The sequence below is a fragment of the Psammomys obesus genome, unplaced genomic scaffold (genome assembly GCF_907164565.1).
Source record: "Psammomys obesus unplaced genomic scaffold, mPsaObe1.curated_primary_1811, whole genome shotgun sequence".
NCBI classification, from domain to species: Eukaryota; Metazoa; Chordata; class Mammalia; order Rodentia; family Muridae; genus Psammomys; species Psammomys obesus.
The window spans coordinates 17,990,961-18,017,623 of NW_026596120.1; the positions used below are offsets into that span (position 1 = coordinate 17,990,961).

Genomic DNA, 26,663 nt, shown 5'->3' on the forward strand with positions numbered 1-26,663 from the left:
GCCAAAGGGGCTCCGGCCGCGGAGTAGATGGTGCCCGGAGAGCACCGGCGGCGCGGAGCGACAGGCCGAGGGGCGGAGGGCCGGGGCGGCGGCGGGGGCCCAGGAGGGGGCCAGAGCAGCGGGGCGGGCCCGAGGCCCGGACCCGGGCGGGGGTCGACGGAGGCCGTGACGGGAGGCGGGGGGTGATGGCGAGGCGGCCTCTATGGTGGGGTCTCCGGGGACCGTCGACCCCGATATTACTGCTCCTTCTCCTCTCTTTGTTCCCTTTTAGCCGGGAGGAGCTGGGGGGCGGCGGGGACCAGGGCTGGGACCCAGGGGTAGCTGCTGCTCCTGGGCCAGGAGCGCAGATCGGCAGCGGAGCCGCGGCTCTTTGTCCCGAGTCTCCCGGCGTCTGGGACGATGGAGATCCCGGCCTGGGAGTCAGGGAGCCTGTCTTCATGAGGCTCCGAGTAGGTAGGCAAAGCGCCCGGAACGGCCGGGGGCCCCCTGAGCAGCCAGACGCGGGGCTTGTGGCCCCGGCATTGGGTACTCGTGAACAAGAAGCAGGTCGGGGTCCAGGATATCTGTTATGTTGGCACCCAGAGATCTCCTCTTGTGGGCGGACAGGGCCTTTACGAGGAGGTGGTCCGCCCCTCGAGGCCCTGTCCCCAGGGGACCCAGATCTGGGGAACAGCTCTCCCCACCCTTCGGACCTTCTGGCTCAGCGTGATGGCTCCAGGACGGTGTCCTTCCAGCGTAATGCTAGGAGGAGGGTCCGCAAGAGGGTGGAAACCCCTCGCTGCTGCGGGAGGCCGTGGGAGCCAGGACGCCAGGGTCAGGGTGGGAGATCCGCCGCTTCCCGAGTGGAGAGGGGAGCCCTTCGGCGGGACTGCCTTCCCGGCTCCTGGGGATCTGAGCCAGGGGAGGATTCAGCACCACGTGCTCCGAGGACAGCTCCCACGCCGGGTTCAGCACCCCGCGAGCCCCGGACAGCTCCGGAGCCGGCTCCCGAGCGCATGCGCCCGCGCGGTCTCTTCCGCCGCGGTTTCCTCTTTCAGCGCCCTGGGCCGCGCCCTCCCGGGTTCCCGACTGGTCCCGAAGCCCCGCGAACGCTCTCGACGAACCAGGGTCGTCCCCGTCGTGCTGCCAACCGCCACCCGCAGTTTCCTCAATACAACTACCAGACACTGGTACCCGAAAATGAGGCAGCGGGCACAGCGGTGCTGCGCGTAGTGGCGCAGGACCCGGACCCGGGCGAGGCCGGGCGCCTGGTCTACTCTCTGGCGGCGCTCATGAACAGCCGCTCGCTGGAGCTTTTCAGCATTGATCCTCACAGTGGGCTCATCCGCACGGCAGCCGCTCTGGACCGGGAGAGCATGGAGCGCCACTACCTCCGAGTGACGGCCCAGGACCACGGCTCGCCGCGCCTCTCAGCCACCACCATGGTGGCGGTGACCGTAGCCGACCGCAACGACCACGCGCCAGTGTTTGAGCAGGCCCAGTATCGGGAAACACTTCGCGAGAACGTCGAGGAAGGTTACCCCATCCTGCAGTTGCGCGCCACCGATGGCGACGCGCCCCCTAACGCCAACCTGCGCTACCGCTTCGTGGGTTCGCCAGCGGCGCGCACCGCGGCGGCCGCCGCTTTCGAGATTGACCCACGCTCGGGCCTGATCAGCACCAGCGGCCGAGTGGACCGGGAACACATGGAGAGCTACGAGCTGGTGGTAGAGGCTAGCGACCAGGGCCAGGAGCCCGGGCCACGCTCGGCCACGGTGCGAGTGCACATAACTGTGCTGGACGAGAACGACAACGCCCCTCAGTTCAGCGAGAAGCGCTACGTGGCACAGGTGCGGGAGGACGTGCGCCCGCACACGGTGGTGCTGCGGGTCACGGCCACGGACAAGGACAAGGACGCCAACGGTTTGGTGCACTACAACGTCATCAGCGGCAACAGCCGTGGCCATTTCGCCATCGACAGTCTCACGGGGGAGATCCAGGTCGTGGCACCTCTGGACTTTGAGGCAGAGAGGGAGTACGCTTTGCGCATCCGGGCGCAAGATGCAGGCCGGCCGCCTTTGTCCAACAACACGGGCCTGGCAAGCATCCAGGTGGTAGACATCAACGACCATACGCCTATCTTTGTCAGCACGCCCTTTCAGGTGTCCGTGCTGGAGAACGCACCCCTGGGCCACTCGGTCATTCACATTCAGGCCGTGGATGCTGATCACGGCGAGAACTCCAGGTTGGAGTATTCTTTAACGGGGGTGGCCTCAGACACCCCCTTTGTGATAAACAGTGCCACGGGCTGGGTCTCTGTGAGCGGGCCCCTGGACCGCGAGTCGGTGGAGCATTACTTCTTTGGTGTGGAGGCCCGAGACCACGGCTCACCCCCACTGTCGGCTTCAGCCAGTGTCACCGTAACCGTGCTGGACGTCAATGACAACAGGCCTGAGTTCACCATGAAAGAGCACCACCTCCGGCTCAACGAGGATGCAGCTGTAGGCACCAGTGTGGTCAGTGTGACTGCGGTAGACCGAGATGCCAACAGCGCCATCAGCTACCAAATCACGGGCGGCAACACGCGGAACCGATTTGCCATCAGCACCCAAGGTGGTGTGGGCCTGGTGACGCTGGCCCTGCCGCTGGATTACAAGCAGGAACGCTACTTCAGGCTGGTGCTCACTGCCTCTGACCGCGCCCTTCATGACCACTGCTATGTGCACATCAACATCACAGATGCCAACACACACAGGCCTGTCTTTCAGAGCGCCCACTACTCGGTGAGCATGAATGAGGATCGCCCAGTGGGCAGCACCGTGGTAGTCATCAGCGCCTCTGATGATGACGTAGGTGAAAATGCCCGCATCACCTACCTTCTGGAGGACAACCTGCCCCAGTTCCGCATCGATGCAGACTCCGGGGCTATTACGCTACAAGCTCCCCTGGACTATGAGGACCAGGTGACCTATACCCTGGCCATTACTGCTCGGGACAATGGTATACCGCAGAAAGCAGATACCACGTATGTGGAGGTGATGGTCAATGATGTCAATGACAACGCCCCCCAGTTCGTGGCCTCCCACTACACAGGCTTGGTCTCTGAGGATGCCCCGCCTTTCACCAGTGTTCTGCAGATCTCAGCCACCGACCGGGATGCTCACGCCAACGGCCGGGTCCAGTACACTTTCCAGAATGGGGAAGACGGGGACGGAGATTTTACCATTGAGCCCACCTCTGGCATTGTGAGGACCGTGAGGCGGCTGGACCGGGAAGCAGTGCCGGTGTATGAGCTGACTGCCTACGCGGTGGACCGAGGCGTGCCCCCGCTGAGGACTCCAGTCAGCATCCAGGTGACTGTGCAGGATGTGAATGACAATGCCCCTGTCTTCCCAGCTGAGGAGTTTGAGGTGAGGGTGAAGGAGAACAGCATTGTGGGGTCAGTGGTGGCTCAGATCACTGCGGTGGACCCTGACGACGGCCCCAATGCTCAGATAATGTACCAGATTGTGGAAGGGAACATCCCGGAGCTGTTCCAAATGGATATCTTCTCTGGAGAGCTCACGGCGCTTATCGACCTGGATTATGAGGCTCGTCAGGAGTACGTGATTGTGGTGCAGGCCACATCTGCTCCCCTGGTCAGCCGGGCCACCGTACATGTGCGCCTGGTTGACCAGAATGACAACAGTCCTGTCCTCAACAACTTCCAGATCCTCTTTAACAACTATGTGTCCAACCGCTCTGACACTTTCCCCTCGGGCATCATTGGGCGCATCCCGGCTTATGACCCTGATGTCTCTGACCACCTCTTTTACTCCTTTGAGAGGGGCAATGAATTGCAGCTGCTAGTGGTCAACCAGACCAGTGGGGAGCTTCGGCTCAGCAGAAAGTTGGACAACAACCGCCCGCTAGTGGCCTCCATGCTGGTGACTGTAACAGGTGAGGGGTGCAGGAAGGTGACCTAAAGATCCTGTCAGGGGTCAAACCGGAATCCTAAAGTGGTCCAATCTCGTACCCAGTAAGATCACCTATAGACCTCAGATCCCAGCGGTTCTTGGACAGTCTTGACAGAGCACTAAAGATTCCAGGGCATGTAAGAACCATAAGTAACCGGTCCTATAGGGACTGCTCTCCTCTCCTTAGGGGGGAGGGGACAGGGGTTCTTTTTGATGCTCCTGTTTCTAGGAACAGTCAGAATGGCAGTTCATGTACCCCATGCCTGTGTTTAGATAAAGGTTACTTTGGGTCTAGTCTGTCCCTTACTTCGGTGGTCAGGGAGAGCAACTTAGTTCGACGGCCTCAGGCAGGTCATACAGGAAGTGGGCCCACCCTGCTCTCCAAAGAGCAGTCCAGGGACCTTTTTGGGAAATGTCCAGAGATCCGACGGCCTTCCTTTCCCTGGGGACTTCACAAGCCCCTCTTCCCTCGTAGAAGGGATTGGGTGGAAAAGGCTCTTGGAGCCCCACCTTCTAAAGGTGTCAGAGGTTCATTTGTCTCAGCCCTGGAGCTGGCGCTCTTGGCACCACCACAGAAGTTATGGTCCTCATTTACCCTCAGTACTCTCAACAGCCGATCTTAAGGACCACCGAACGCATGCTAAATCTTTTATCTCAGAATGGGCACTGAAACCACAAAACCCAAGTCTAAGTGTTAGGCGGTTTGCTAAGTAAAGCATGCTGAGGGAGACGCAGAGTGCGGGTCTACATCAGGGTCCGTGCTGTTCCTGGAGCTGGCTGATCCAGAGCTCTGGAGAAATACTCTGAGTGTCTGAGCGTCCAGGACCGTGTAATCATTGCCCAGAGCCACCCTCTTCTTTCTTTTTTCTTCTTTCTTTCCTCCGCCTTTCTTTTTCGTTTCACTATGTAGCCCTGACTTGAACTCATCACGTAGACCAGGTTGGCCTCAGACTCACAGAGATCGGCCTGCCTCCGCCTCCCAGTTCCTGGGACTAAAGGCACGATGCGTATCAACACATGCCTGGCTTCCCCACATTGTCTCTTGCAGGGGGTGTCCTGCTGTTCCTACTACACCGAGGAAAGATGGGGTGCTAGGGTTGGATGGCCGGTGGTCCTGGCTTCTCCTTGTATCCTGAGTGGATAGCCTGTTGACCACAGTGACTAGGAGTATAGGTTACTCAGCAATTAGGCAACTCTTGTGTGTTTAATTATGAGGACAGGGCTGGTGGAGCTCCCGATCGGGACCAGAGCTGTGTAAATTACTGACTCAAGCCTCTCCCCATATTGGGGATGCCCGAGTAAGGCAGCAGCAGCTTGTAGTGCCTTGAAGCCGGGAGAGGTGGCGATTCACCACCTCTCCTGTCTGTTGGCTCAGGGCTTTAGGTTAATCACTGGCCCCAGACCCCTTGTGTTCCAAGGAGAGGCAGCTACTGACCCGAAACTGATCACTGTCCCTGCCCCTGCCTGCAGATGGCCTGCACAGCGTAACGGCACAGTGCGTGCTGCGCGTGGTCATCATCACCGAGGAGCTGCTGGCCAACAGCTTGACCGTGCGCCTGGAGAACATGTGGCAGGAGCGCTTCCTGTCACCGCTGCTGGGTCATTTTCTCGAGGGCGTGGCTGCCGTGCTCGCCACCCCAACCGAGGACGTTTTCATCTTCAACATCCAGAACGACACGGATGTCGGGGGCACCGTGCTCAACGTGAGCTTCTCGGCGCTGGCTCCTCGCGGGGCCGGGGCAGGCGCTGCAGGGCCCTGGTTCAGCTCGGAGGAGCTGCAGGAGCAGCTGTACGTGCGCCGCGCCGCCCTGGCCGCCCGCTCGCTGCTCGACGTGCTGCCCTTCGACGACAACGTGTGCCTGCGCGAGCCCTGCGAGAACTACATGAAATGCGTGTCGGTGCTCCGCTTTGATTCGTCCGCGCCCTTCCTGGCCTCGGCCTCCACGCTCTTCCGACCCATCCAGCCCATCGCCGGCCTGCGCTGCCGCTGCCCGCCGGGCTTCACGGGAGACTTCTGCGAGACGGAGCTCGACCTCTGCTACTCGAACCCCTGTCGCAATGGCGGCGCGTGCGCGCGGCGCGAGGGAGGCTACACCTGCGTGTGCCGCCCGCGCTTCACCGGTAAGTCGGCCGCAGCGCTGGCCGAAACCCCGGCGGAGCTTAGCGGAGGGACTGCGGGAGTGCGAGGGAGCGGCCGGCCTCTTTTTCCGTAGCCGCGGGGATCCGGTAGAGGCGCGGCTGAGCCGGGCCCGCCCAAAGCCTGCAAAGCTCTAACAGGAATGGAAGCCCTAGGCAAGATGAGCCGGGGGCGGGGCGGGGCGGGGCGGGGCCTGGGCGGGGATAGACCACGTGAGGGCGTGCCCACAGACAGCTCAGCCACTCAGAGGCGGAGGGGCTGGGCCTCGAGGCTCCAGCCTCTCGGAGAGACCGTGGGTGGGCGGGGCGTGGGCGGGGCGTCCTCTGACCGGTCCCGCCCTCCAGGGGAAGACTGCGAGCTGGACACCGAAGCTGGGCGCTGCGTGCCGGGCGTCTGCCGCAACGGGGGCACCTGCACCAACGCACCCAATGGCGGCTTTCGCTGCCAGTGCCCCGCGGGCGGCGCTTTCGAGGGCCCGCGCTGTGAGGTGGCAGCACGCTCTTTTCCTCCCCGTTCCTTCGTCATGTTCCGCGGCCTGCGGCAGCGCTTCCACCTCACGCTGTCCCTCTCGTAGGTGCCCGCCCCGTGTCACTGTCCCTACCTACGTACTCTGATCCAGACCGATAACTGCCCGGTCCTGAGGTCCTCCCCGGACACCGGGCAGCGTCCTCTCCCCGACCCCTGCTGGCATCTCCCACGCTCTTCTTTAGGCTCAGCTTGAGCTGGTTCTCGAATGTCTGCTCCTAATGGTCCCATTCCACCTCACTCAGGTTTGCAACAGTGCAGTCCAGTGGGCTACTCTTCTACAACGGGCGCCTGAATGAGAAGCATGACTTTTTGGCTCTAGAGCTTGTGGCTGGCCAAGTGCGGCTTACATATTCCACGGGTGGGTGAGATGTGTTTTTTTTGTGAGAGAGTGGGTGCATGTGTTCCTGGGGTGGCTGGCAGAGTCAAAGCATGATTCCCCTCAGGTGTGCACCTGAACACACCCTTCAGTGCCAGGCGACAGTGAGGACCAGGCTCTGTGGCCACTCCCTCAGGGAAGGCCCATCCCTTCAGGAAGTGTGTTTCTCCGGTGTTTGTCCTAGGCTCAAGGACACTGTAGCTCAGCCAGTTTGGTCACCAGTGACCAAATATGGTGATCCATTTATCCAGCATGACCCCAGGAGTGTCTGTCCCTGCTTATGTAAATGGGGCAGGGTGGTGCCACTCAGGAACTCCAGACAACATTCCACGTACCCGCTCCCCACAGGTGAATCCAATACAGTGGTCAGCCCCACAGTCCCCGGAGGCCTGAGTGACGGACGGTGGCACACAGTGCATCTGAGATACTACAACAAGGTGGGCGCCGCCCCCTGGCGTGCTATGAGCGGGGCGTGGGGGGAGTCAGGATTCTGCGTTCTCCTCAGGACTAACCATAGGGGCGTTGTTGATTGGTGTGCCTGGTCTCTAGCCCCGGACAGATGCCCTAGGGGGTGCTCAGGGCCCTTCGAAGGACAAGGTGGCTGTGTTGAGTGTGGATGACTGCAATGTGGCTGTGGCTCTGCAGTTTGGTGCTGAGATTGGCAACTACTCGTGTGCAGCCGCTGGTGTGCAAACAAGCTCCAAGAAGTGAGGCCCCCATCCCCTGATCCTCATGTTCTCTGCCGACCAGAGCCCCCACCTTCACCCTTCACCTAGCCTGCCAACCCCCTTGTTCTCTTCCCGAACCAGCACATCAGAGACCCCGGAAGCCTCCTCAGCCTAGCTCCCAACCCTATACTCTGTACTCCACCCCAGCTTCCACACAGTCCTCAGAGAAAGACCCGAGGCACTCTGTCCCCTAAGATCTCTACACTCTCTAGTCTCTAATGTCACACGCTGCCTCTACTCCATGAATCTCATAAATAGACCCTGAGAACACTGAGTGTACTGATGTCACCCTGCAGGCCCTCTGCTCCACCCCCACCCCAGCCACCCACATGCCTCACTCTTCATCCTAGTCTTCAAGTACCCCATCATTTCCACACCATCTTCCCGTCATGGCCTCTTCCTTACATCCTCACAACTGCAGTCTGAACTCTCCCCAGCATGGCCTTGTCTTCTTCACCTAGCCACCCTTCCTTTAGTCCTACCCCCTACTTCCTGAGGCCCCCAGGAGCAACCCTACTCTGGCTCTAGACCCACCAATGACCCAGGCTCCTGACCCCCAGGTCCCTGGACCTGACGGGCCCTCTGCTCTTGGGGGGTGTCCCCAACCTTCCCGAGAACTTTCCAGTGTCCCACAAGGACTTCATTGGCTGCATGCGAGACTTGCACATTGATGGCCGCCGAATGGACATGGCAGCCTTTGTTGCAAACAATGGCACTATGGCAGGTAGGCCCCCCAAAGCTCCTATTTGTCCCCATTCATGTCCTTGTCTCCATCATAATGAGGAGGTGGAGGTTTGCATGGGATGGCTCTGCGGCTGACCCCGATCCAGTATTAGATGGCAAGATGCCTACTGCAGTTCAGCCTGTAGAGCCTTCCTGTCTCCTTCCTGAGAACGTGAGGATGGAGCCACGTTCGCTTGCAGCCCCTTTGGGCCCCCACACCCTCCCCAGCACTCAAGTCCCCCTCACCCAGTGTTCTCATGTCCTCCTTGTCCCTTGCTCTCCAGGCTGTCAGGCCAAGTTGCACTTTTGTGCCTCGGGCCCCTGCAAGAACAACGGTGTCTGCTCAGAGCACTGGGGTGGCTTCATCTGTGACTGTCCTGTGGGCTTTGGTGGCAAAGATTGTCGGCTCAGTGAGTGGGCATCATGGGGCAGGAGGGCCATAGAGCGTAAGTAAGGTCTGTTCTCGGGGTAGGATCTGTAACCTTGCTTCTCTCGTCTCCTCAGCAATGGCCCATCCCTACCGTTTCCATGGCAATGGCACGCTGAGTTGGGACTTTGGGAGTGACATGACTGTGTCCGTGCCATGGTACCTGGGACTAGCATTTCGAACACGAGCCACGAAAGGGGTCCTGATGCAGGTGCAGCTTGGGCCACATACTGTGCTCCTCTGCCGGGTATGTCTGTCCTCCCGAGCCGTCACTGATGCTCCCCAACAGCTGGGTTCGGGCCTGGTTAGATAGCATACTTCCCTGCCAGCTGTCTTAACATGCTGGACTCTGCTTTGCACCCCAGGCCCTGACCCTTCCCCTACCATAGCCTTCTCTGTATGCACAGGGCACACACATAGCTCTTTCTTGTAACCGTACTGACCCATAAACCCTGGCTCTGTATCAGTCCACATCAACACGAACAGTCCTCCATGCATTTGGTATAGCTTTGCCTCTACTGTTCTGAACTCATAATCACTAAGCTCTGATCTCACCACCGAACCTCATCCCAGTCTGACCCGGGGGCTGTGCATTTCTGTCTACAGCTGGATCGGGGGTTGCTGTCTGTGACACTAACTAGGGCCTCAGGCCACACTGTCCACCTCCTGTTGGACCAGATGACTGTCAGCGATGGCCGGTGGCATGATCTTCGGCTGGAGTTGCAGGAGGAGCCAGGTGGCCGAAGGGGCCATCAGATCTTTATGGTTTCACTGGACTTCAGCCTCTTCCAGGTCTGACCTCTGACCCCAGGGTAGTCTGTTCTCAGCTTTCTAACCAGACATACCTTATTTGACCACATCTCTTGTCCATCTCCTTTCTGCTTTTCCAACTCCCAGATCAGATATTCTCCTAGCCCTTTGCTCTGATCCCACCCCACCAGCCAGGTTGGTCTGTTAGGCAACCCCACTTTTGTTGTGTAGGCTACCTAGATTTCTGGCTTGACCTTGGGGGACCTTTGTAGTTAGGACTTTGCCTTTGCCTGACCCTGAAAGCCCCTTATGGTGTCTTCCTTAATATCTAACCACACCAGGTTAAAATCCTGGAATCGTAGTAATGGGGAGATGGCTCAGAGGATAAAGCACCTGGAATTGAGGGACTCAATTCCAATCCTCAGAACATGTGTAAAGGCTGGGCAAGAACAGCAGCTGCCTGCAGTCCCAGCACCCAGGATGCAGATACAGGAGAGCCCCTGAGCAAACTGGCTAGCCTGACTAGCCAGAATTGATGAGCTCCTAGTCTAGCAAGCTCGATTAATGAAGAGTGATCAAGGAAGAAATCCAGTGTCATCTTCAGGTTTTCACATGTACACACATACACTTGCACCTACACACATCACACACCCATACACATATGAACATGTATGTACACACAGGTACACCATGTACTCATACACACACCAAAAAAATAAGATCATGGAATTTCAAGGTTGGCTCTGGGTCCAGGAGGGAGGGGCTTGTCTGAGCATAACTCTTTTTTTTTTTTTTTTTTTTTATTTATGTATGTGAGTATTTGCCTCCATGTAGGTGTGTGTATCATATGCATGTCTGGTACCCAGGGAGGCCACAGGAGAGTATCAGAGTCCCTGGAACTGGAGTCATAGACAGTTGTGAATTTTCGTGTGGGTGCTAGGACTCAAACCCAGATCCTCGAGAAGAGCAGTGCTCTTAGCCACTGAGCCATCTCTCCAGCAGCCCTGAGCTCAGCTTGTCACTGAAGCATGTCACCCATGCTGCAGCCAATTCTCCATACTTGGGAGCTACTCATTCCCAAACCATTCTTCTGATACAGAGGACAAAACATGGTCCTGTAGGGCTAGGAGAAAGCCATTCTGACGCTGGGATCTGACAGGGGTTTAAGAGGTAGCCCTCCCTCAATGGTGACTATCCCCTTCTTCTAGGACACCATGGCCGTGGGGGGTGAGCTGCAGGGCCTGAAAGTAAAGCAACTCCATGTGGGAGGCCTACCCCCCAGCAGTAAGGAGGAGGGTCCTCGGGGTCTGGTTGGCTGTATCCAGGTGAGGATCAGCATGAGAACATGATGTGGGCTCATTAGGGACCGGAAAAATAGCATTCAGGTACCTGCTGGCATGGGAGTGGGGGTTGCTAGATGACCCAGAGAGATCAGAGACTATTCAAAGACTGTCTGGAATATGTGTCAGAAGCAGCACAATTAGGGGGCCTGGCGGAGCCTGGATGGGGATGTTTAGGGAGGCCTTGGGTTTTGTGGAAGTAGTAGAGAGGGACTGTATGTGAGGAATCATCATCCCACTGGGTGGCTGGCCCCACAGCACGGCCTTGACCCGAGTCTCAGTCTCGCCCTTTGCTCTCTGACTCTAGGGGGTGTGGACTGGCTTTACACCTTTCGGGTCCTTGGCCCTGCTACCTCCGGGCCATAGAGTGAATGTGGAGCCTGGCTGTGCAGTGACCGACCCCTGTGCATCTGGGCCCTGTCCTCCCCATGCTGACTGCAGAGACCTCTGGCAGACCTTTTCCTGCACCTGTTGGCCAGGTGGGTGTTGAGAGAGTTAGGGGAGGAGCCAGGGGCCATAGAGAAGGCTCGGGGACTAGATGGCCTGGAGCAGGGAGGAAATGAGAGGGCTAGCACCCTGCTTCTTGCTCTGCTCTTCAGCCAGTGTTCTGAGCTTCCTGACCCAACCTGCAGGTTACTACGGCCCAGGTTGTGTGGACGCCTGCCTCCTGAACCCTTGTCAAAACCAGGGATCATGCCGGCACCTCCAAGGAGCCCCCCATGGCTATGCCTGTGACTGTGCAAGTGGCTATTTTGGTCAGCACTGTGAGCACAGGTGAGAGGCTCGGGACTAAGACAATGGGAAGACCTTATAAGAACAAGCGGAGTCACTGAGATGTCGTGGATGCCTTTTCTTCCCTCTCATCCCCAGGATGGACCAGCAGTGCCCTCGGGGCTGGTGGGGAAGCCCAACCTGCGGTCCCTGCAACTGCGATGTCCACAAGGGCTTTGACCCCAACTGCAACAAGACAAATGGGCAGTGCCACTGCAAGGTTCGCCTAGACTCTCATCCACCCTTGACCTTCTAATTTCCCCTCGGCTGCTATCAGTGACTTATCAAACTTGTTGATCCCTGCCGCCTGACTTGAGCCCTAACCTCTTATCTCTCTCCTACAATCTGTTTACCTCTTCCCATCCCTGACCTTTAAACCCTTCTTTGTCTGCCTCTGAGGCAGGTCTTTCTAGCCTATGAGCTCTTTTTCATTTGTTTTAAACTTCTGCCTTTGTTTGTGCTCATTCCCCAAGCTTTCACCTGAGACCCTTCCCTTCAGCCTGACCTCTGACCTCAGGCCCCTGACCCATCCCTACACAGGAGTTCCACTATCGACCGAGGGGCAGTGACTCGTGCCTCCCATGTGACTGCTACCCTGTGGGCTCCACCTCGCGCTCATGCGCACCCCACAGCGGGCAGTGCCCCTGCCGTCCAGGAGCCCTTGGCCGCCAATGTAACAGCTGTGACAGCCCCTTTGCAGAGGTGACAGCCAGTGGTTGCCGAGGTAAGCAAGTTCCGCCCACCTCCACCACCCACAGAGGACTGGTTCTAGCATGCTGAAGAATCTCCTGGAGGTGAAGGGCTCTGGGAAGCTTTTCCTGGGGGAGACCAGACGTATCGGGGGAGCCCTACATTTACCAACCACACTTGGCTGACGTGCCATGGGCTCTAACAGGCCAGCTGTTTGTTTGTTTGTTTGTTTGTTTTTTCTAATTTACCTTTTATTTTATGTCCATTGGTGTTTTGGGTTCTCTGGAAGAGTAGTCAGTGTCCTTAACCACTGAGCCATCTCTCCAGGCCAGACCAGCTCTTAAGAAGCCGTCAGGGGAGTGGTAGAGTCTGGGCCCATGTATGGGAGAGGTAGAAGAATAATAGGTATGGTGTCACTTGCCTTAGAACCCGGCCACCAGGCTCAACACTCCCTTTCTCCCTAGTACTCTACGATGCCTGCCCCAAGTCCCTGAGATCTGGTGTATGGTGGCCTCAGACTAAGTTTGGTGTTTTGGCCACAGTACCCTGTCCCCGGGGGGCCTTGGGTGAGTATGTGGTAGAGAGCATTGTGGCTGAGGGTGGGCCAGGCACCTCTTTCACCGAGCTGGGTGGTCTGGTCTCTGTGAAGAGCTGGGAGCAGGGTGGAAAGTCACGAGGGCCTTTTATTATTCTCAGTGGCTTTGGTTCCCCTCCTGTACTCTCATTAAGCCTCCATCTGTTTCTCTTGGCTTCTGGGCAGGATTGCGGGGTACAGGTAAGGGGTACGTGTTTGCTCAGGTGCGCTGCCCCCTCCCACTGCCAGAGCTTTTGCAGACCCCCTCCCCGCTGCCTGAGTTTCTAAAACCTGCTCCTCATCTCCTGGAGACCCCTTCCTGCGACCTGAGAGCCCTAGGGAATTTCTCTGGTGCCTGAGGTCCTAAAGGATCCCTCTCCATCACCTGGGGACCCTTCGGATCTTTTTTCCACTTCCCAAGACCTTGCAAACTCTCCCTACTTCCTGAGGTCCTTGTAGGGCTCTCCCTATTGGCCAGCGTCACCCAGCAGCTTCTCCTTGCCGCCCGAGAGTGTCCCCGCTGCTTGAGGTCTCTGCAGTGGCTGCACAGGGATCGTCTGTGTGTGCATGCTCACAGCGTGTCCTCCTGTGCCTGTGCATGTGTCTGTGAGTCTGTCTTGAAGGGATGGGGTTCTGAATTTAAGTTAGGGTCTCTTTCGCTGGTGGACACAACTTATTCAACTTCTATCCCAACCCCATAGAGAAGGAAAGGCAATGGTAGTAAGGTCATTATTGGGGTAGTTAAAATTTGTGTGAGAATGCTGCTCCCACCTCACTTGGGTCATGTGGGACTCCTGGAAGATCTTGTCTATGTCAGCATGCTTGTGATACACAAGAGAGTTGCGATAGTTGGCATGTTGGCTTGTTCAAGCCCATATGTGTGAATGAGTGAGTGAATGTGTATGAGTATGTGTATGAGTGTGTGTGTGTGTGTGTGTGTGTGTGTGTGTGTGTGTGTGTGTGTGTTATGCGTGTGTATCTATCTACATCCTTATGCTTTTCTTTATGTGGTTAGTGGTGAGAATGGCTCACAGACCTCTCGGGAGAATTGACCAAAAAGCTATTAGGACCCAACCAGGCCTAGGCTGCATTATGTAGGCAACTAGCCATAGATGCTCATCACTGTGGCCCCCTACCTCACGGTTCCTTACGGGATAGAAGAGGGTACTGTGGCCACCTACCAGCAACAGTCTCCAGGCTGCAGGCCTGACCAGGGATTGCCTGCCCCCAGGTGCTGCGGTGCGGCTGTGTGACGAGGACCATGGTTGGTTGGAGCCTGACCTCTTCAACTGTACTTCCCCCGCCTTCCGGGAACTTAGTCTGCTGGTGAGACTCTGCCCAGATCGCGCCCCACAACCAAGACCTTCAGGCTGTGATGGGCCCAATGTAGACCTCAGCCCTTGACCTCTTGGGCATTCATTTCCTAGTTGCCCTTTCATCTGTCCAAGCTTTCTCCCTGTAAGGCTTTTGAGAAAGGCCTACAGGACCACAGAGCAACCACTGCCATCCTTGTCCTGGCAGTTGGATGGCCTAGAGCTGAACAAGACGGCACTGGATACTGTGGAGGCCAAGAAGCTGGCTCAGAGGCTGCGGGAGGTGACTGGCCAGACTGAGCACTACTTTAGCCAAGATGTCCGAGTCACTGCCCGCCTGCTGGCCTACTTGCTGGCCTTTGAGAGCCATCAGCAGGGCTTCGGGCTGACAGCCACACAAGATGCCCACTTCAATGAGGTGAGCTGTGCCCTGTGTTCCTTGTCCCGTAGCCCTGACTTCCATGGCTCCTCCTCTTTAGCTCCCTAGTCCTAGATCCCCAGCTTATTCTCCTCCTGACCTCTGGAGAAGTAAAGGTCCTACAAATTCACTCTTCCCTTGTCCACTCCTGTCCTGCCCTCTTGCCTCTTGGACCCCCAACTAATACCTGGCTAGACTCCCTCATGCCTTCCCCAACCCTTTGTACAGTCTCACCACCTGGGTGAATACAGCTCTCTCTCCATCCTTCCAGAATCTGCTGTGGGCTGGTTCTGCGCTGCTCGCCCCAGAGACAGGGGACTTGTGGGCAGCCCTGGGGCAGCGAGCCCCTGGCGGTTCCCCAGGCAGCGCAGGGCTGGTGCGGCATCTGGAAGAATATGCAGCCACCCTCGCAAGGAATATGGAACTGACATACCTGAATCCTGTTGGCCTAGTCACACCCAATATCAGTGAGTGGTAGATGGGGCAGGAGAAGGGCAAGGGGAGCTCTGGGGCTCATTCTGCTTCTTGCCACACCACTCCTACGACCCCAAGGGCTCTACAGATACCAAGGGAAACATGGCTTGTGAAGCTTGAGTGGAGGGTGGGCATAGGTGGGCATGGAACTCTTGGCAGAGGAGGGAAGTCCTTGACAAGGGTTACCCCTCTTTTTTTCTTGGGCAGTGCTCAGCATTGACCGCATGGAACATCCTAGTTCAACTCAGGGAGCCCGTCGTTACCCCCGCTACCACAGTAACCTTTTCCGGGGCCAGGATGCCTGGGATCCTCATACACACGTGCTGTTGCCTTCCCAGTCCCCACAGCCCTCCCCATCTGAAGGTAGGAGCCCTTTGGGTGACTTCTGGGCCAGGCCCTATCTCCTTATCTCCTCCCAGAGCCTGGTGCCATGACACCCTCTCACCAATTCTTTCCTTGCCAGACCTCCCCCACCTCATGGTTCCTATGTAAGATCATCCTCAGGCCACCTCCACATACTTTGCCTGCTCTGTGACCTTTCCCATGTGCCCTTCATGGCCTCTGCATCCTCCACTCCCCAGTTTCTGGATTTGTGTGGAAGAGGTCTCTGTGCTTGGTGCTAGGTTGGGTTCAAAACTAGGCTGTAGGTACTCATGGTAAGAAGTCACTGTGGCTCCTTCCTTTCCCTTGGCAGTTCTGCCCACAAGCAGCAACACAGAAAACGCCACAGCTTCAAGTGTGGTCTCCCCACCTTCCCCTCTGGAGCCTGAGCCTGAGCCTGGGATCTCCATTGTCATTCTCCTGGTGTACCGCACCTTGGGAGGCCTTCTCCCTGCCCAGTTCCAGGCTGAGCGCCGGGGCGCCAGGTACCAGACAGAGAGCTGCTTCCGGTCCCCTCAGCCCTGATCCTCTGTGAGCCCCTCCCCCACCCAGTACTCCTTTCCTCCGTGGACAGATGTGCAGGTCCGCAGGGAAACAGAGACGATCAGGGAGCTTACCCGAACTGGGTTCCATGTGAATTTTCTTTGGCATAAGGAAAGGCAAAGGTGCAGGGTGACAGACAGAGACACATACGGGACCATCACACACACACATGCGCACAAGGGGTGTATGATCCGGGTATAGAAAAGCCAACTGACTGACTGATAAAGAAAGACAAAGACAGTTTGGTTGGGGAGGTCAGATGGGGATGGGAGAAGGAAAGGTTTGACTATTACAGAAGTCTGGAGCTGTTCAGGCCTCAGACCCCAGCCTAGGCAGTGAGTGTGAAGTCCCTGGCAGGCCAGCAGAGGCTGGCTGGCGTTCTTAGAAATAGCCTGTGCTCTGAGGGTATCCTACACCCTGGCAGGTGGTTTGAAGACAGGCGAGGTGGGCAATGAGTCTTTGGTCAGCAGTGTCCAAGACCAGATGGGTCTCTCCTCAGGCTCCCCCAGAACCCTGTTATGAACTCCCCGGTGGTCAGCGTGGCTGTTTTCCATGGACGCAACTTCCTCAGGGGTGTCCTGGTGTCCCCAATCAACCTTGAGTTCCGCTTACTACAAACAGCGAATCGGAGCAAGGCCATCTGTGTGCAGTGGGACCCACCCGGCCCGTGAGGACCCCCCTCTGGGAACCTTTTGTCCCTATCAACCTCTAGGAGGTGCCCCAGCCTGTCCCTGAGGTCCCTATCTATGCCACTGTGCAAATTAGGCCCACGCTGTTCCCTATCTCCCGGCACCCCCCCCCACACCTCACAAATCTCTGTGTGTGATAGAAAGGGGGCCTAACTCTCCTCTGGATACAGGGCAGACCGGCATGGGATGTGGACAGCGAGGGACTGTGAGCTGGTACACAGGAATGGATCCCATGCACGGTGTCGCTGTAGCCGGACAGGCACTTTTGGAGTCCTTATGGATGCCTCTCCCCGAGAGGTAGAGTTGTGTCCAATGACCCAAAGAAGTGGGGAGTCAAAGGGGCAAGGAAGCTCTACCCGGCACCCCAGTGACCATCCTTAACTCCACAGAGGCTAGAGGGAGACCTGGAGCTGCTGGCAGTGTTCACTCATGTGGTCGTAGCAGTGTCCGTGGCTGCCCTAGTGCTGACTGCGGCTGTCCTGCTGAGCCTGCGCAGCCTCAAGTCCAATGTGCGTGGGATCCATGCTAACGTGGCAGCCGCCCTGGGAGTGGCAGAGCTTCTCTTCTTGCTGGGAATCCACAGGACCCACAACCAGGTGCAGGCTCAGGGCCAGGGGAACTGTGTCCCAGTGACTCCACTGTTCTGTGGAAAGTATAGGGTCAAAGCTTGGGAACTAAGATCAAGGAAACCCGAGCTGAGGTCACGGTTTGGGGTTAGGGTGCTGTTATTGGGGAAGTAAGCGGAAAGATGTCTGGGGTGGAGTGAAGGACGGTGGGCAGCAGCGATCCTGACACAGGTCTCCCCGCCCTGCCTTCAGCTGCTGTGCACTGCCGTCGCCATCCTCCTGCACTACTTCTTCCTCAGCACCTTTGCCTGGCTCCTGGTGCAGGGCCTGCACCTCTACCGGATGCAGGTTGAGCCTCGGAATGTGGATCGTGGCGCTATGCGCTTCTACCATGCCCTGGGCTGGGGCGTCCCTGCCGTGTTGCTGGGTGAGGTCTTACCCACTCAGGCCTGTGATCCCCAACCTCTGACTGCCATATGACCTGACCCCAGGCTATGTTCCCAAACCCTATCTCTTAGCCTCAGTGCCCATGCTACCTCCTCTGGGAGGGTCCTGTTTGCTCTTACTCCATTTCCTTCCTAGGGGGTCAGAATTTAGAGTACACATCTTTGGTCCAACCTCTTCTCTTTTCAAAGGCCTTGCTGTTGGGCTGGACCCAGAGGGCTATGGAAACCCTGACTTCTGTTGGATCTCCATCCATGAACCTCTTATCTGGAGTTTTGCTGGCCCTATTGTCCTTGTCATTGTGGTGAGTGTCTGGCTCTTGGTGCCACCTGTGTGCTTCATTCTCAGGAAGGAGGGAGGAGACGTGGAGCGCGCACAGTCATCCCGGGCTGTTTCCATCTCATATCTGGTCACAGAGGGAACCCCCATTCAGCTGCATGGCAGCGGGAGGTTAACACGTCAAAGCCTTGGCTACTCTTCCTACTCCATCTCTGTTTCTCTCCGTCCTTGTGATCCCGTTTAGCTTTCTTCTCTTCCGCCTCTGACTCTTTTGTGCGATTTTTCAGCTCTTCTGTATCTTTCTGTTTCTGATTCATGCTCTCCGCTTTTCCCCCCTCCCATTTTCTCTTTCTCCACGGTTGGGTGTGTAGTCTTGGTCTCTTTCTGTTTCTTACTGTCTCTGTCTGTCTCTCTCTCTCCTCTCCACCTGACTGTGGGTGCAGATGAATGGGACCATGTTTCTCCTCGCTGCCCGCACATCCTGCTCCACAGGGCAGAGGGAGGCCAAGAAGACCTCTGTGCTGTGAGTTGGCTAGTGGAGGGAAGTAGGGGTACTCAGGATGGCAGACTCCTCCTGGGTGGGGTTTGGGCCCTCAGCATACCTGGTAGAGGTTGGACTTCAAATTCTGCATGACGTGAAGCCACTCCTCCTTCTCTGGTACTTTGCCACATTCTGGCTTCATGCATGCTTTCACTCTGCTGTCTCCTAGTCCCCTGGGTGTCCTGGAATCTCCCATGGCCTGAATGATTCACTTTTCCCCACCTTGTATGTGTCTGCCTATCTTCTGTTTCTCTCATGGCTACCTTACTCCATTGTCTTTTCCATGATCCCTCATGGTTTCCTGAATGCTCTTCCGGTTCTTTGTGTGACTGCCCGTCTTCCTTAGTGTCCTCCTGAAACCTTCATGTTCCTGTGTGAGGCGTGTTTTCTTCCATCCCTATGTGTCCTCCTGTGTCCCCTACATAAGCCCTGCTTGACCCTGGTGTGTCCCCCCCATGTCTTCCCGTGTCCTTACAGCAGGACCCTTCGAAGCTCCTTTCTGCTCCTTCTGCTGGTCAGTGCCTCCTGGCTCTTTGGCCTTCTGGCAGTCAACCACAGCATTCTGGCCTTCCACTACCTCCATGCTGGACTCTGTGGCCTCCAGGTACCTCCCATCCCAGAGCCTGATGGGGCCTCAGCAACCTAGCCCCTACTTGTCCTAGGCATGGCATTGCCACCAGGCCTGACTGAATGAGTATGATAAGTTAATCCTAGACTAGACACTGACCCTAGTTGCTGACCCCAGACCTAGGGTGACACCCAGCTAATCACTGACATCAGTCTTGGTGCTGATCCTGGGTCGCCCTTCGCCAACACTGCAACTTCTGACCTGTTGCTGACACTGTCGTGGGCTCCAGCCCCTCTTGCCATTTGCCTTCTCATTATCAGTCCTGAGACTTGCCCTGACTTTCCTTCTGTTCCCCCTCCCTTGGACTCCTCACTGACTCACACTGGCCTGTGCGAGCTGATGCTCCCCTCTCTGCTGACCCAGAGACTCTTACTGGTCCCTGATTGATGCGCTGTTGGTTGTAGTCTGGACTTAAGTCTTTTCGTATCTCTCGGTGACCCTCACTGACCCTTACTGACCCACAGGGCCTGGCTATCTTGCTGCTCTTCTGTGTCCTGAATGCAGATGCCCGGGCTGCTTGGACCCCAGCCTGTCTAGGCAAGAAGGCAGCTCCTGAGGAAACCAGGCCAGCGCCTGGGGCGGTAAGAGACTGCTAGGGCTGAAGGTGGGGATGGGAGCCCCAGGAAGCCTGGATCTGAGGCCTCTTCAGAACTAGCTCACAGCCCTGTCCCACCCACCCCCTCAGGGCTCTGGAGCCTACAACAACACGGCCCTCTTTGAGGAGAGTGGCCTTATCCGCATCACACTTGGTGCCTCCACTGTCTCTTCAGTGAGCAGTGCCCGCTCTGGCAGAGCCCAGGACCAGGACAGCCAGCGGGGCCGCAGCTACCTCAGGTAAGTGACCACATGTAGCTTAGTTTAGTCATTCTTCACCCGGGGTTTGACCTTACCAGATCCTAGGGAGGGTGGCCACCTGGAACTCTGCTGCAGCCTCACCCAGATGTCTCTGCTAAATACCCAGAGGCACCCTCAGCCATGCCACATGCAGCAGGCCATGCACTCAAAGGTTCCCCAGCTTCCAAAGCACCCTGTCACGTTCTTCTCTGATGGAGGATTCTGCATTTCAGGGACAATGTTCTGGTTCATCATGGCTCGACTGCTGACCACACTGAGCACAGCCTCCAGGCTCACTCTGGCCCCACTGACCTGGATGTGGCTATGTTCCATCGAGATGCTGGTGGAGTTGAAGCCCTGGGCCAGGGAGGAGGGGTGGAGGGTGTCTTTATGAGCTGCCTTCTGCCTCATACTGGGGGCTGTGGATGACTGGGTGGGACAGGCTCCCCTCAGGTCACTGCCTCAGAAAGCACCTATCCATCCCAGTGTCCAAACCCACCCCTGACCTACCTAGCTCACCCCTGATTAATTCAAGCCCTTCTGTTCCCACCCCTCCACCCCAAGTTCCCTCCAGACCCCACCTTAGTCTCCTTGCTGTCTTGCCTGCTTATGTGCAGACCCTTGGCTCAGGACCTTTCCTTATCCTTCCGGTTCCCTGCCGTTTCACCTCCCCCCTGACCTTGCCACTCCAGGTGCGGACTCTGATTCTGACAGTGACCTGTCGTTAGAGGAGGAGAGGAGCCTATCCATCCCATCATCAGAGAGTGAGGACAATGGCCGGACACGAGGGCGTTTCCAGCGTCCACTCCGCAGGGCAGCCCAGAGCGAGAGGCTCCTTGCCCACCCCAAAGGTGACAGGATCTTGCTGATTCCATGAGTGATCGAGGGACTCCCATATTAGATGTGATGGAGGGACCCTACCATCTCTTCAGGACTCCTGAGCCTGACCCACAGGGCACCTCTGGGAAACCACTGGGACCCTATGTACCATTCCTATCCAGATTTCTAGGCATGCTTGGGCACCCAGGAGCAACCTAGGAAATGGTAATGACATCAGAGACCTTACAGAGTAACTTGTCCCTTCAGCCCCTGGTTTTCCTGTGGTTTGGAGTTCATCTTGATCTTTTTAACCTCAGACATCAAACTTCCATCTCATCTATACCCTTCTAGCTAAGGATGACGGCTATCAGTAAGCCTTCCTTCAATGGCTGCATTGATCTGAGAAGGGACACTCTCCTGTTCCTATTTCCTTTAAAAACTATTTTCCTTCTCTGTGCATGTGTGCGTTTGTGAGCAGGTGTCTGCTCCAGTACTCTTTGGAGGTCAAAGGACAACTTGTGGGGGTCAGTTGTCTCTTCCTACCGGTGGTCCTGGGAATCAAACATAGGTTAACAGGCTTGGTGGCAAAGTGCTTTTACTTGCTGAGCTGTCTCGGTGGCTCTCCCTTTCCTATTTCTCAGTGAAGATAGCCAGGGCTTGGAGGGTCCTTAGGACCAAGGGTCACGGAGTCAGGATCACAAGTGTCAGGAAACACTGGAGTCAAGCCAGGGGCTCCTGTAACGTGCTCTGGCTTCGCAGATGTGGATGGCAATGACCTCCTGTCCTACTGGCCGGCCCTGGGAGAATGCGAGGCAGTGCCATGTGCTCTGCAGGCATGGGGCTCTGAAAGGCGCCTAGGAGTAGACACCAGCAAAGACGCAGCCAACAACAACCAGCCAGATCTGGCCTTGACCAGTGGAGATGAAACCTCCCTGGGCCAGGCCCAACGACAGAGGAAAGGTATGGCCCTGACCCTTTGGCCTCATTGTAGGAGCCCTCGGGGCTGCTCAGGCCCAGATCTATGGGAGTTCAGCTTCCTGATTCCAAATGGCTAGATCACCTTGTTTTAGGATTCTGCTCCTCAACCCTGTGTCACGGTCCCCAGAGGCTGCCTGATCCGTGGAGTTCCTGCTTCCTCCATTCCCTGGCTTGTACCCTTGGGTCCTTAGGAGCCACCTTCCCAGTCACTTTCCGAAACCACAGAAGCCCTTGAGCTCCTGCTCTGGTCTAGGTCTTCACCTCTTACGCTATGAGAGCCCCAGGGGCTGCCCTTGCTCCAGCACAAGAGAGTTTTGTCCTCGGTCTTGCATCGCAAGAACACTGGAGACTACCCTGCCCAACCCAGGGAATTCCTACCCTTTGACCTAAGCCTGAATTTCCGGGACTTGGAGTTATCCCTCTTCCGACTTCTTGGGAGTCTATCCTGACCACCCCACACCATAGTGACTGTCCTAGCCTGATCCACAGGATTACTGCGTCCCACTCTAACTCTTGTTCCACTGTCCAGGACCTCTAGAATTGCCTCTGACCTCAGTTCTGTTTCATGACCCCAGGAGCTGGAACTTCCTTAGCTAGATTCCAGCGTGCTCTTTGACCTACAGTCTGTTCCCGATTCTGTCCCTTCCACAGGCATCCTGAAGAACAGGTTGCAATACCCATTCGTGCCCCAGACTCGAGGCACTCCTGAGCTGTCCTGGTGCCGGGCAGCCACCTTGGGCCACCGTGCTGTGCCAGCCGCGTCCTATGGCCGCATCTATGCTGGCGGAGGCACAGGTAGCCTCTCACAGCCAGCCAGCCGCTACTCTTCTCGAGAACAGCTGGACTTGCTCCTACGGCGACAGCTGAGCAGGGAGCGACTAGAAGAGGCCCCAGCCCCTGCCCCTGTTTTGCACCCCCTGAGCCGACCAGGCTCCCAGGAGCACCTGGAGGCTGCACCAGCCCGCCTGGAGCCCAGAGATCGAGGCAGCACACTACCACGGAGGCAGCCACCCCGGGACTACCCTGGCACCATGGCTGGCCGCTTTGGGTCACGGGATGCACTGGACTTAGGGGCACCCCGAGAATGGTTGAGCACACTGCCCCCACCCCGCCGCAACCGGGACCTTGACCCACAGCACCCGCCTCTGCCCCTGTCTCCACAGCGGCAACTCTCAAGGGACCCCCTCTTGCCATCTCGGCCCCTGGACTCTCTATCTAGGATCTCGAACTCTCGGGAGCAGCTGGACCAGGTGCCTAGCCGGCATCCTTCACGAGAGGCCCTGGGACCAGCCCCACAGCTTCTCAGAGCCAGGGAGGACCCAGCCAGCGGCCCTAGCCATGGCCCCTCCACAGAGCAACTGGACATCCTCTCCTCTATCCTCGCCTCTTTCAACTCCTCAGCCCTCTCCTCTGTGCAGTCCTCAAGCACACCCTCGGGCCCTCATACAACTGCCACGCCTTCCGCCACAGCCTCTGCACTTGGCCCTTCCACACCTCGCTCAGCCACCTCCCACAGCATCTCGGAGTTGTCACCTGATTCAGAGTAAGCAGGGCCCGGCCACCTGGTCACACTCTCATCAGATTAGGGCAGCTTCCTAAGGGACCCATCCCTGAGCGCTACCATAGAAAGAAGTGAGAGTTGGCCCCTAGATATGCGCTACCCCAGGCTCAGCAAAGCGGGAGGCCACATGTTACGGTTGGTCTATTAAAAAATGGAAACAGGACTAGATAGAATCCCCTGGCTGTATGGTTAGAGGCAGCCTCCCTGCCCTGCGCAACCCAGAAAAGTACCTCCAGAGGCTGGAGGTACTAGTGGAGGGAGCAGGCAGGAGGCAAGGCACTGAAGTATGAAATAATCTGGCATTTGCGTGAGGCAATGTGAGGAATCCTGGTTCAGAAGGCCCTGCCTAGGAGTTCATACGGAATAGCTGCTTATTAGGCCAGCTTGAGTGCTAACTCCGAAAGTGCGTCATTCACTCATTGCTATATTCCTTCAGTGTGAGGCTGCTCCTGCCTGTGAGCACTGAGGGGGTAGGCACACACATCTCAAGTGCCTGTAGGGCATCTGTGAGGTTGAGACACCCAGCTGGAAACACAGGAATCCAAGAAGGAAGGCGTGGGTGGGGGTACTGCAGAGAGAGTGTTGCCCAGACTCAGAGTAAGCAAGGCCCAGCTAGAGTTACTAGGTCTTATAAGCCAATAGGACTGTCTCTCAAGGGGTAACTGCCAGGGCAAGTTCTGGGCTAGCTATCTTCAGGAGGAGAACTTACTTAGGGGGTCTCGCGTCTCTGGGGATGGGGCAGGGCACTGAGCAAAGGCCAATGCTGAGAGAGAACAGAAAGGAGGGAGGCAGCAGGGGCTTGGGAGCCTGGATTCTAGAGGATACTGAAAGGTAAGGACAGGAAAGAGATAAGCCACTTGGGTCCCTGCAGTCTAGCCTCGGGTCTGCAGAAGGGCCAGGAGGCCTGGGTAAGGACTTGGGCTTTAGGATCACAGAGTCTGAGTTCTATCTCTCATCTGCTGTGACCTCGGCCCAGTACAAGCTGGACAGTAGTCTCTGCAACTGCTGAGGGAGTTTACAGGAACAAATGCCTTGAAACGTGAGGCCCTGTGACACTATCCATCGTAGCGGTGCTGGGCGCAGCATCTCTACCTAGAAGGTGGCTCACGAAGCTCTGTGACACCTAGGTAGTCAAGTAGCCTTGCTAATGAGTCTAGAGAGCGGAGGTCCAGGCGGGTGTGTGGAGGGCTCAGAATCCTGGAGTGGGCGTGAAGGGGCTGAGCGCTGAGAGGCAAACCTCCCCTTAGCCATGGCCTTCGTTTCCACGTCCAACTCTACAGAGTTCCCAGAAGCGAGGGTCACTCCTGAGGGGCCGACCAGCAGAGGAGGAGCCACCAGGGCAGCAGAGGATTTGGGCTGACAGAAGAGACTCCAGGACTGATCCCAAGGCAGCCTTCTTCAAGCCCTCCCCTCAGCTCAGTACAGTGCAGTATGGCGGTCCCATGTGCATCTGTGAGCATGCATGTGACACCTGTGAGCATGGGTGTGACAGGTGCAGGGGGCGGGGCTGCGGGAGGACTTTTATACGTTTTGTACCTTTGTAACCAGAGAGATATGCTTATGTTATTTTTCAGCTTTTCTGTCTCCCAGGGGTCCGAGACTGGGCTGGGAGGGGAAGGAGATGGGAGAGAGACGTAGTTTGGCCTCCTTTGGGTCCTTAGCAAACCATCTGCTCTTTTCTTTCATCTTAGAGTAGAGCAGACGTATGGGGCAGATCCTCTCTTTTCCCCTCCTCTTCCCCACATTGATCTGAAAGTTGCTGGGGTCCAGAGTGCAAATCTGATCTTCTTTGCATTTTCTCTGATGCCCCCTAGGCCAAACCCCTGTGTTTGGGGGTTGGCTTTGGAAACCGGGGTCCCCCAGCTGCCTCCTGATGGCTCACTCGTGCCACTCCTCCCTCCCCGTGGGTGTGGCTCCGTGTTACTTGGAGTCCCTGCCACTTACTGCCTTAAGACCTAGGACCGATGCTGCGGGTGCTGGCGGAGCAGCAGAAGTCATGTTTACAGATCAAGGCTTCCCTTTCTCCCTTGGGGAGGGCCTCGGGCCTCTAATCAGACATTCCTGCGGGGGTGGGTGTCCCTCCTTCCCCTGCCAGAGCAACACTAGTCTATGGTGCCATTCCTTCACTAAGCTGTCCTCTGCGGGGCGGGGTGGGGTGGGGGTGAACAAAGGGAGCAGAAAAAGGGAATCCAAGACCCAGAATGTAGCCTCCCGCTGGTTCCTTATAAAGCAAAATGACTGCTGGGGTCCTGTTCACAAAGCTCCCTTGTGTTATTTGTCTGATGTCCAGGACTGGGGACTTTACATTTTTGTTACTTTGTTTACAGGTCAAGATTATTTTTTAAAACTGTTGGATTTTATTTACTGTTTACAGCTTAAAACATGGAATCTACACACTTTGTTTACAGTTGAGAATGTTAGCTCCCCCCCCCCTTGTTTACAAGTGAAAGGTAGAAAAAGTGGGAGAGGGGACTAGAAGACCTACCTGTGACAGCCCTGGACCTGGCGATCTTGAGGTGGGCTTCCAAATCTGACCTTTCCCAGGTCAGAGGTCAGCTGATTCTTCTAACAGCTCACCCGAAGATGGCTCAGGCCTGGGGTTCTGTGCAAATGCCACCCACCTCTACCCTGTGCATACTCTTGGGAGGCAGTTTTTGAGATTCAAAAATCCCACTTCACTGCCTGTGCCAAATCCCACCAGCCAGGTCCCGGATCTCCTTCCCCAGACTGACTCCTGCCCCTGAAGGGCTCAGTGGCCTGTCGGTGGGAGAGTTTCTTTACTATGTCCTAGGTTCTGTAGATGCCCATCTCTGGGGTCCCCCTCCAACACAGTGGCCCTCTTTCCTGTCTGTGTAAATTGTTCCGTGAAGCCGCGCTCTGTTTTGGGAATAAACTTCTATAGAAAACACTTGTCCCTCTTTCTATTTCAGATGTAGGATGGTTGCTATGAATGGTTCACCCAGAATGACCTTTGAAGGAATCTGAGCCCTCCTCCCTCCAAAATGTCCAGTTATTTTTAGCCCATTTCATGGGAGATTTGGACCAGGTTCCCATTTCTTTCTGAAATACGGCCTCTCACCTTATGACTGGATCCTGAAGTTGGAGCACACGAGCTGGCAGAGAAAAGCCACTTTCCTGGTCTAAGCAGTCACATGAGGGCTTACTCAACATCGGGTGCCCATCTGTCCAACCAAACCTTGGAGCTGGGGGTGCAGT

General features: G+C 56.7%; 1 protein-coding gene across 1 annotated transcript; it reads left to right on the forward strand.

Moving 5' to 3' along the window:
- Celsr3 (cadherin EGF LAG seven-pass G-type receptor 3) lies at positions 1 to 26,355 on the forward strand. Its single transcript, XM_055629711.1, has 35 exons — positions 1 to 3,918; positions 5,406 to 6,056; positions 6,417 to 6,642; positions 6,843 to 6,958; positions 7,325 to 7,413; positions 7,526 to 7,683; positions 8,265 to 8,428; positions 8,712 to 8,837; positions 8,932 to 9,101; positions 9,461 to 9,646; positions 10,813 to 10,929; positions 11,252 to 11,423; positions 11,577 to 11,718; positions 11,815 to 11,935; positions 12,256 to 12,439; positions 12,870 to 12,971; positions 14,211 to 14,305; positions 14,501 to 14,710; positions 14,982 to 15,177; positions 15,392 to 15,547; positions 15,879 to 16,050; positions 16,608 to 16,775; positions 16,968 to 17,094; positions 17,187 to 17,393; positions 17,616 to 17,790; positions 17,999 to 18,111; positions 18,530 to 18,609; positions 19,108 to 19,231; positions 19,720 to 19,836; positions 19,941 to 20,089; positions 20,323 to 20,432; positions 20,782 to 20,940; positions 21,668 to 21,868; positions 22,538 to 23,429; positions 24,728 to 26,355. Exons 1-35 carry the CDS (start codon positions 186 to 188, stop codon positions 24,753 to 24,755), a joined length of 9,936 nt encoding a protein of 3,311 aa, XP_055485686.1. The 5' UTR covers positions 1 to 185; the 3' UTR covers positions 24,756 to 26,355.
- The last annotated feature ends 308 nt before the right edge of the window (positions 26,356 to 26,663 follow it).